This window comes from Procambarus clarkii, chromosome 22 (assembly GCF_040958095.1).
Source record: "Procambarus clarkii isolate CNS0578487 chromosome 22, FALCON_Pclarkii_2.0, whole genome shotgun sequence".
Taxonomy (NCBI): domain Eukaryota; kingdom Metazoa; phylum Arthropoda; class Malacostraca; order Decapoda; family Cambaridae; genus Procambarus; species Procambarus clarkii.
In genome coordinates this window covers 4,148,097-4,159,358 of record NC_091171.1, presented here as the reverse complement: position 1 = coordinate 4,159,358, position 11,262 = coordinate 4,148,097, and the positions used below count along the sequence as shown (strand labels likewise).

At 49.8% G+C, this 11,262-nt stretch overlaps 1 protein-coding gene across 1 annotated transcript in view; it reads right to left on the bottom strand.

Annotated features, from left to right (window-relative positions):
* Positions 1-11,262, bottom strand: part of LOC138367615 (ice nucleation protein InaA-like) — a 40,492-nt gene that overhangs the window by 6,205 nt on the left and 23,025 nt on the right. Inside the window, exon 2 of the mRNA XM_069329337.1 lies at positions 1,702-5,118. Coding sequence (XP_069185438.1) covers positions 1,702-5,118 — 3,417 coding nt within the window. The remainder of the gene's footprint in view (positions 1-1,701; positions 5,119-11,262) is intronic.

Genomic DNA, 11,262 nt, shown 5'->3' with positions numbered 1-11,262 from the left:
TATATATATATATATATATATATATATATATATATATATATATATATATATTATACTCATATATATATATATATATAATGTGTATAAATAATAAATAATAAAAATAATAATAAAATAAAGAACATTTAACAGAACATGTGTGGAAGCATAGGAGTGTGTGTATATATGAATGCTACACAGTATTCATCTATAGACATCCATATGTGGTGAAACACATGTGAAGAACCTCTCACACACTCACAGCTCCCTGACAAGAGGGAGCCAGCTTAGCTTAGCTGCCAACACCCACACATCGGGTCAGCAAGGCGGACAGTCCGCCTGCTTTCATACCTCTCACTGTACTTCCCACTTAATTCCCAAGGCACCATTAATGCTCATCTCTGTATTCTGACGAGGAGTCACAATAATTTGGCCTGAAATACGACAATCGATTTGAAAATGGTCCAAGACGGACCGAAATGTCATCGTCCCTTAACTTTCTAGTGTGAGGTTTGGTCAAGTCATCACTGTACCTTCAGAGCCTTTTACCAATCTCATTATTGATTGTGTAGGACCATTACCTAGGACCAATTCACGTAACCAGTACATCATGACTCTGAAGTATCCTACCACTACATTCCCCATAACATTACCTGTTAAGAACATTGCTGCTAAGACTGTCATCACAAATTTGCTAACAATTTTCACTCTTTATGGTTGCCCTTAAGAAATTCCAAGTGATTTACAAGTGATCTATTTAAACAAACTTTGTCTGAGTTCCACATCACTCGGGTCTTGTGGAGCCCTTACCATCCTGCCTCTCGATGATCTCTACACCGTAATCATCAAAGAATAAAATATTTGTTAACAAAGTTGTGTGTGGACACAGACAAGGTTTTGTATACCCAGATGAATCTCCTCAAGCTCATTTTCAGAAGTACTCGCAATGAGTCACTTGGAATATCTCATTAAATGCGCTACGGACGTTGGTCCCGTTAAAGCTATTACATATTCAGACGATGAGTCACAATAACGTGGCTGAAGAATGTTGACCAGACCACACGCTAGAAGGTGAAGGGACGACGACGTTTCGGTCCGTCCTGGACCATTCTCAAGTCGATTTGTGGATAACACCCAATCGACTTGAGAATGGTCCAGGACGGACCGAAACGTCGTCGTCCCTTCACCTACTAGTGTGTGGACTGGTCAACACTTTTACAGATTCTATGGATAACACTCCCTTAATTGAATCCCTTCATGTTTCACAGTTTCTTCAAAACTTGAAACTTGGAACAGATCCATAAATTTGCTCATGATAATTTTCAACAAGCTCGAGGTAACATGACACATCATTACAATAAAAAACACTAAAGCTAGAAAATTTAAAGTGGGAGATTTGGTTCTTGCATCGGGCATCAGAGGCGTGCTGATGCCACCACGAAACTGAGACGAGCTACCAGTCAGCTGCTACACCTACGAACTCATACCTCACCAAGCCAACTACAGTACCTTCCAGAAAGAACTACTCACAGTAATTCTCCATATCTCCAGGGTCACCATTTTTCCTGGGGAAAGCGCCAAGCCATTACGATTATATAGCACTTGGAGGGGATCAGGATGACGATTTGAAACGGGAAGGGGGGGATGGGGGTTATGGTGCCCAACCACTTGGACGGTCGGGGATTGAACGCCGACCTGCATGAAGCGAGACCGTCGCTCTACCATCCAGCTCAAGTGGTTGAGTGTTAGTGGAAGTGGAGTCGCCCACTGCCACTGTTTCTACCACACCAACCTGGAGAACAACTGTAACACCAGCCTGGAGAACATCTGTAACACCAGCCTGGAGAACATCTGTAACACCAACCTGGAGAACATTTGTAACACCAACCTGGAGAACACCTGTAACACCAACCTGGAGAATATCTGTAACACCAACCTGGAGAACATCTGTAACACCAGCCTGGAGAACATCTGTAACACCAGCCTGGAGAACAACTGTAACACCAGCCTGGAGAACACTTGTAACACCAGCCTGGAGAACACTTGTAACACCAGCCTGGAGAACACCTGTAACACCAGCCTGGAGAACACTTGTAACACCAGCCTGGAGAACACCTGTAACACCAGCCTGGAGAACACCTGTAACACCAGCCTGGATAACATCTGTAACACCAGCCTGGAGAACACCTGTAACACCAGCCTGGAGAACATCTGTAACACCAGCCTGGAGAACACCTGTAACACCAACCTGTAGAACATTTGTAACACCAACCTGGAGAACATCTGTAACACCAACCTGGAGAACATCTGTAACACCAGCCTGGAGAACATCTGTAACACCAGCCTGGAGAACATCTGTAACACCAGCCTGGAGAACACCTGTAACACCAGCCTGGAGAACACTTGTAACACCAGCCTGGAGAACATCTGTAACACCAGCCTGGATAACATCTGTAACACCAGCCTGGAGAACATCTGTAACACCAGCCTGGAGAACATCTGTAACACCAGCCTGGAGAACACCTGTAACACCAGCCTGGAGAACACTTGTAACACCAGCCTGGAGAACATCTGTAACACCAGCCTGGATAACATCTGTAACACCAGCCTGGATAACACCTGTAACACCAGCCTGGAGAACACCTGTAACACCAGCCTGGAGAACATCTGTAACACCAGCCTGGAGAACACCTGTAACACCAACCTGTAGAACATTTGTAACACCAACCTGGAGAACATCTGTAACACCAACCTGGAGAACATCTGTAACACCAGCCTGGAGAACATCTGTAACACCAGCCTGGAGAACATCTGTAACACCAGTCTGGAGAACACCTGTAACACCAGCCTGGAGAACACTTGTAACACCAGCCTGGAGAACATCTGTAACACCAGCCTGGAGAACATCTGTAACACCAGCCTGGAGAACACTTGTAACACCAGCCTGGAGAACACTTGTAACACCAGCCTGGAGAACATCTGTAACACCAGCCTGGATAACATCTGTAACACCAGCCTGGAGAACATCTGTAACACCAGCCTGGAGAACATCTGTAACACCAGCCTGGAGAACACCTGTAACACCAGCCTGGAGAACACTTGTAACACCAGCCTGGAGAACATCTGTAACACCAGCCTGGATAACATCTGTAACACCAGCCTGGATAACACCTGTAACACCAGCCTGGAGAACACCTGTAACACCAGCCTGGAGAACATCTGTAACACCAGCCTGGAAAACACCTGTAACACCAGCCTGGAGAACATCTGTAACACCAGCCTGGAGAACATCTGTAACACCAGCCTGGAGAACATCTGTAACACCAGCCTGGAGAACACTTGTAACACCAACCTGGAGAACAACTGTAACACCAGCCTGGAGAACATCTGTAACACCAGCCTGGAGAACATCTGTAACACCCGCCTGGAGAACATCTGTAACACCAGCCTGGAGAACACCTGTAACACCAGCCTGGAGAACACCTGTAACACCAGCCTGGAGAACATCTGTAACACCAGCCTGGATAACATCTGTAACACCAGCCTGGAGAACATCTGTAACACCAGCCTGGAGAACATCTGTAACACCAGCCTGGAGAACACCTGTAACACCAGCCTGGAGAACACTTGTAACACCAGCCTGGAGAACATCTGTAACACCAGCCTGGATAACATCTGTAACACCAGCCTGGATAACACCTGTAACACCAGCCTGGAGAACACCTGTAACACCAGCCTGGAGAACATCTGTAACACCAGCCTGGAGAACACCTGTAACACCAACCTGTAGAACATTTGTAACACCAACCTGGAGAACATCTGTAACACCAACCTGGAGAACACCTGTAACACCAACCTGTAGAACATTTGTAACACCAACCTGGAGAACATCTGTAACACCAACCTGGAGAACATCTGTAACACCAGCCTGGAGAACACTTGTAACACCAGCCTGGAGAACATCTGTAACACCAGCCTGGATAACATCTGTAACACCAGCCTGGAGAACATCTGTAACACCAGCCTGGAGAACATCTGTAACACCAGCCTGGAGAACACCTGTAACACCAGCCTGGAGAACACTTGTAACACCAGCCTGGAGAACATCTGTAACACCAGCCTGGATAACATCTGTAACACCAGCCTGGATAACACCTGTAACACCAGCCTGGAGAACACCTGTAACACCAGCCTGGAGAACATCTGTAACACCAGCCTGGAGAACACCTGTAACACCAACCTGTAGAACATTTGTAACACCAACCTGGAGAACATCTGTAACACCAACCTGGAGAACATCTGTAACACCAGCCTGGAGAACATCTGTAACACCAGCCTGGAGAACATCTGTAACACCAGTCTGGAGAACACCTGTAACACCAGCCTGGAGAACACTTGTAACACCAGCCTGGAGAACATCTGTAACACCAGCCTGGAGAACATCTGTAACACCAGCCTGGAGAACACTTGTAACACCAGCCTGGAGAACACTTGTAACACCAGCCTGGAGAACATCTGTAACACCAGCCTGGATAACATCTGTAACACCAGCCTGGAGAACATCTGTAACACCAGCCTGGAGAACATCTGTAACACCAGCCTGGAGAACACCTGTAACACCAGCCTGGAGAACACTTGTAACACCAGCCTGGAGAACATCTGTAACACCAGCCTGGATAACATCTGTAACACCAGCCTGGATAACACCTGTAACACCAGCCTGGAGAACACCTGTAACACCAGCCTGGAGAACATCTGTAACACCAGCCTGGAAAACACCTGTAACACCAGCCTGGAGAACATCTGTAACACCAGCCTGGAGAACATCTGTAACACCAGCCTGGAGAACATCTGTAACACCAGCCTGGAGAACACTTGTAACACCAACCTGGAGAACAACTGTAACACCAGCCTGGAGAACATCTGTAACACCAGCCTGGAGAACATCTGTAACACCCGCCTGGAGAACATCTGTAACACCAGCCTGGAGAACACCTGTAACACCAGCCTGGAGAACACCTGTAACACCAGCCTGGAGAACACTTGTAACACCAGCCTGGAGAACACTTGTAACACCAGCCTGGAGAACACTTGTAACACCAGCCTGGAGAACACTTGTAACACCAGCCTGGAGAACACCTGTAACACTTTTTACAGCAAGAGCAAAGAAGATTCTGATAATTGATGACTACGCTACAGTATATTCAAGCTGGAATTTGATATCAACACTATACTCAAGCTGGGATTCTATATCTATACCATATTTAATCACGCTTATCAACTAAACATGTTCGGATTATTACGAACACCAACTATATGAACACGAACTATACGAACGGATTTTCTCAACATGTCTTTGATGAAGCATTTTAAGATTTTGACTCAAACACCTGTCCGGGTATGGCTTCAGACGCTTAGTGCAGTGCACATGATATAGGGCTCTCAGGAGAACTATGGGCATGATATAGGGCTCTCAGGAGAACTATGGGCATGATATAGGGCTCTCAGGAGAACTATGGGCATGATATAGGGCTCTCAGGAGAACTATGGGCATGATATAGGGCTCTCAGGAGAACTATGGGCATGATATAGGGCTCTCAGGAGAACTATGGGCATGATATAGGGCTCTCAGGAGAACTATGGGCATGATATAGGGCTCTTAGGAGAACTATGGGCATGATATAGGGCTCTCGGGAACTCTGGGCATGATATAGGGCTCTTAGGAGAACTATGGGCATGATATAGGGCTCTTAGGAGAACTATGGGCATGATATAGGGCTCTCGGGAACTCTGGGCATGATATAGGGCTCTTAGGAGAACTATGGGCATGATATAGGGCTCTTAGGAGAACTATGGGCATGATATAGGGCTCTCGGGAACTCTGGGCATGATATAGGGCTCTTAGGAGAACTATGGGCATGATATAGGGCTCTCGGGAACTCTGGGCATGATATAGGGCTCCCAGGAGGACGCTGGGCATGATATAGGGCTCTTAGGAGAACTATGGACATGATATAGGGCTCTTAGGAGAACTATGGGCATGATATAGGGCTCTTAGGAGAACTATGGGCATGATATAGGGCTCTTAGGAGAACTATGGGCATGATATAGGGCTCTTAGGAGAACTATGGGCATGATATAGGGCTCCCAGGAGGACGCTGGGCATGTCGGGGCACTCAGGGCAATGTCTGGGCTCTCAGGGACATGTCGCGGCTCTCAGGGGACAAGTAGGGGCTCTCAGGGACAGGTCGGGCTCTCAGGGACAAATAGGGGCTCTCAGGGACAGGTCGGGGCTCTCATGGGGACATGTCGGGCTTTCAGGGACAGGTAGGGGTTCTCAGGGAAATGTCTGGGCTCTCAAGGACATGTCGGGGCTCTCAGGGACAGGTAGTGGCTCTCAGGGACAGGTAGGGGCTCTCAGGGACAGGTAGGGGCTCTCAGGGACAGGTAGGGGCTCTCAGGGACAGGTAGGGGCTCTCAGGGACAGGTAGGGGCTCTCAGGGACAGGTAGGGGCTCTCAGGGACAGGTAGGTGCTCTCAGGGACAGGTAGGGGCTCTCAGGGACAGGTAGGGGTTCTCAGAGACAGGTAGGGGCTGTCAGGGACAGATAGGGGCTGTCAGTGACAGGTAAGGGCTGTCAGGGACAGGTAGGGGCTGTCAGGGACAGGTAGGGGCTCTCAGGGACACTGCTACCACCCAGACTCCATATTTAATCCCTGTACCGGCAATCAGCGAATATTATTTAAAATTAGATTTAACAGAACAGACGAAGGTGTCAATTACACCCAGACGAGATGATGACTATTACCTCAGAGTTAGAACCTTAGGGGGGGGAGGGAGGGAGGGAGGGAGGGAGGGAGAGAGGGAGGGAGGGAGGGAGGGAGCAGGTCTGGAATTTATATATATGTTTTATACAAACAATTAAAGATCCCGACCAAGAGGGAAAAATGGTCGGGACATGTACGCTTTTTCCCCGCATTCTGCCCCTAGATTTTGGAGTTTTATTGTGTACACACACGCACATTCGGACACACGCACACACATACGCACACACGCACATTCGGACACACGCACACACATACGCACACACGCACATTCGGACACACGCACACACATACGCACACACGCACATTCGGACACACGCACACACATACGCACACACGCACATAAGAACAGATGCTCGGCCCAGCAAGCTCAGATAGGTGAATACCTACGCAGCCAAGCGAACAGTACTAAGGGGGGTCGGAGTTCTAAGGGCCCGGGTTCGATGCTAGGTTGAGGCTGAAGCAAATGGGCAGAGTATCTTTGACTCTGATGCCCCTGTTGACCTAGCAGTAAATAGGTACCTGGGAGTAAGACAGCTGCCATGGGCTGTTTCCTGCGCGCTCGTGCGCGTGTATTTCTTGTGTATTACGTATTCAGTATCATGTTTTCTGAGAGTGGAGAGGGTGGGGGGGGGAGTGGGGAGGAGACGGGGGGGGGGGGGGGGGGTGTTGACGAGAGGGAAGGCGAGAGGAGGGGAATTGTGAGGGGGGGAAGAATTGTGAGGGGGGAGAATTGTGAGGGGGGAGAATTGTGAGGGGGGAGAATTGTGAGGGGGGAGAATTGTGAGGGGGGAGAATTGTGAGGGGGGGGGAAGAATTGTGAGGGGGGAGAATTGTGAGGGGGGAAGAATTGTGAGGGGGAGAATTGTGAGGGGGGGAGAATTGTGAGGGGGGGAGAATTGTGAGGGGGGAGAATTGTGAGGGGGGAGAATTGTGAGGGGGGAAGAATTGTGAGGGGGGAGAATTGAGGGGGGGGGAGAATTGTGAGGGGGGAGAATTGTGAGGGGGAGAATTGTGAGAGGGGGAGAATTGTGAGGGGGAGAATTGTGAGGGGGGGGGGGAAGAATTGTGAGGGGGGAGAATTGTGAGGGGGGAAGAATTGTGAGGGGGAGAATTGTGAGGGGGGGAGAGTTGTGAGGGGGGGGGGAGAATTGTGAGGGGGGAGAATTGTGAGGGGGGAGAATTGTGAGGGGGGAAGAATTGTGAGGGGGGAGAATTGAGGGGGGGGGGAGAATTGTGAGGGAGGAGAATTGTGAGGGGGAGAATTGTGAGAGGGGGAGAATTGTGAGGGGGAGAATTGTGAGAGGGGGAGAATTGTGAGGGGGGGGGAGAATTGTGAGGGGGGAGAATTGTGAGGGGGGAAGAATTGTGAGGGGGAGAATTGTGAGGGGGGGGAGAATTGTGAGGGGGGGAGAATTGTGAGGGGGGGGAGAATTGTGAGGGGGGGAGAATTGTGAGGGGGGGAGAATTGTGAGGGGGGAAGAATTGTGAGGGGAAAGAATTGTGAGGGGGGGAGAATTGTGAGGGGGGGAGAATTGTGAGGGGGGGGAGAATTGTGAGGGGGGGAGAATTGTGAGGGGGGGGGAGAATTGTGAGGGGGGGAGAATTGTGAGGGGGGAAGAATTGTGAGGGGGGGAGAATTGTGAGGGGGGGAGAATTGTGAGGGGGGAGAATTGTGAGGGGGGGAGAATTGTGAGGGGGGGGAGAATTGTGAGGGGGGGAATTGTGAGGGGGGGAGAATTGTGAGGGGGAAGAATTGTGAGGGGGGAGAATTGTGAGGGGGGGAGAATTGTGAGGGGGGGGAGAATTGTGAGGGGGGGGAGAATTGTGAGGGGGGAGAATTGTGAGGGGGGGAGAATTGTGAGGGGGGGAGAATTGTGAGGGGGGGAGAATTGTGAGGGGGGGGGAGAATTGTGAGGGGGAGAATTGTGAGGGGGGGGGAGAATTGTGAGGGGGAAGAATTGTGAGGGGGGGGGGAGAATTGTGAGGGGGGAGAATTGTGAGGGGGAGAATTGTGAGGGGGAGAATTGTGAGGGAGGGGAGAATTGTGAGGGGGGAGAATTGTGAGGGGGGGAAGAATTGTGAGGGGGAGAATTGTGAAGGGGGAAGAATTGTGAGGGGGAGAATTGTGAGGGGGGGGAAGAATTGTGAGGGGGGAGAATTGTGAAGGGGGAAGAATTGTGAGGGGGGAGAATTGTGAGGGGGGAGAATTGTGAGGGGGGGAGAATTGTGAGGGGGGAGAATTGTGAGGGGGGAGAATTGTGAGGGGGGGGGAGAATTATGAGGGGGGAGAATTGTGAGGGGGGGAGAATTGTGAGGGGGGAGAATTGTGAGGGAGGGGAGAATTGTGAGGGGGGGGGGAGAATTGTGAGGGGGAAGAATTGTGAGGGGGGGGGAGAATTGTGAGGGGGGGAGAATTGTGAGGGGGAGAATTGTGAGGGGGGAGAATTGTGAGGGAGGGGAGAATTGTGAGGGGGGGAAGAATTGTGAGGGGGGGAAGAATTGTGAGGGGGAGAATTGTGAAGGGGGAAGAATTGTGAGGGGGGAGAATTGTGAGGGGGGGGGAAGAATTGTGAGGGGGGAGAATTGTGAAAGGGGGAAGAATTGTGAAGGGGGAAGAATTGTGAGGGGGAGAATTGTGAGGGCGGGGAGAATTGTGAGGGGGGGAGAATTATGAGGGGGGAGAATTGTGAGGGGGGAGAATTGTGAGGGAGGGGAGAATTGTGAGGGGGGAGAATTGTGAGGGGGAGAATTGTGATAGGGGGGAGAATTGTGAGGGGGGGAGAATTGTGAGGGGGGAGAATTGTGAGGGGGGAGAATTGTGAGGGAGGGGAGAATTGTGAGGGGGGGAGAATTGTGAGGGGGGGAAGAATTGTGAGGGGGGAGAATTGTGAAGGGGGAAGAATTGTGAGGGGGGAGAATTGTGAGGGGGGAGAATTGTGAGGGGGGGAGAATTGTGAGGGGGGGGGAGAATTGTGATGGGGGGGAGAATTGTGAGGGGGAGAATTGTGAGAGAGGGGAGAATTGTGAGGGGGGAGAATTGTGAGGGGGGAGAATTGTGAGGGGGAGAATTGTGAGGGGGGAGAATTATGAGGGGGGAGAATTGTGAGGGGGGGGGGGGAGAATTGTGAGGGAGGGGAGAATTGTGAGGGGGAGAATTGTGAGGGGGAGAATTCTGAGGGGGGGAGAATTGTGAGAGGGAGAATTGTGAGGGGGGAGAATTGTGAGGGGGAGAATTGTGAGGGGGGGGGAGAATTGTGAGGGGGGGGGAGAATTGTGAGGGGGAGAATTGTGAGGGGGGGGGGAATTGTGAGGGAGGGAGAATTGTGAGGGGGGGGGGAAATTGTGAGGGGGGAATTGTGAGGGGGGAGAATTGTGAGGGGGAGAATTGTGAGGGGGAGAATTGTGAGGGGGGAAAATTGTGAGGGGGGAGAATTGTGAGGGGGAGAATTGTGAGAGGGGGAAAATTGTGAGGGGGGAAGAATTGTGAGGGGGGAGAATTGTGAGGGGGAGAATTGTTAGGGGGGAGAATTGTGAGAGGGGGGAGAATTGTGAGGGGGGAGAATTGTGAGGGGGGAGAATTGTGAGGGGGAGAATTGTGAGGGGGAGAATTGTGAGGGGGGAGAATTGAGGGGGGAGAATTGTGAGGGGGGAATTGTGAGGGGGGAGAATTGTGAGGGGGGAAGAATTGTGAGGGGGGGAGAATTGTGAGGGGGGAGAATTGTGAGGGGGGAGAATTGTGAGGGGGGAAGAATTGTGAGGGGGAAGAATTGTGAGGGGGAAGAATTGTGAGGGGGGAGAATTGTGAGGGGGGAGAATTGTGAGGGGGGGAGAATTGTGAGGGGGAGAATTGTGAGAGGGGGAGAATTGTGAGAGGGGGAGAATTGTGAGGGGGGAGAATTGTGAGGGGGGAGAATTTGTGGGATATTTGGGGCTTGATTGTGATTATTTAAATATTAATGTAGTAAATTAAATTACGAAGGACCACCCACTTTTATAGTAAAGAGGGAAACTGAGAATTTCTGATCATTAGATAATTCCTAGATGAACCAGTAACTATGGATAAAATACTAGAGAATGTGATCATAGAAATAATTAATGGGCTGTATAATTAAATGAATCAAACCTTCAAACACCTACATTGGGGGGTTATTACTGGAGGTAAGTACGTCCAGGAATTAGCGTGGTTCGTTCACTAATTCAATTAATAATAATCTAATCCTATAAAAATTATATTGAAACTGATATCATTACCATAAATGGGAACATAGATTATGAGCATAGTAATGAGAATTACAGTAAACCACATATTAATCCTGAGGAATTCTGTACTTAAGAAATTGCAATAGAATCATGAAAGAAAATAAAGTCTTAGCTTAATGACGATTCCTTTCGACAAGCCATGGAAGTTCCTCTTATTCTCTGGACTCGGTCGGCTGACGAATGGGACGGATTAACA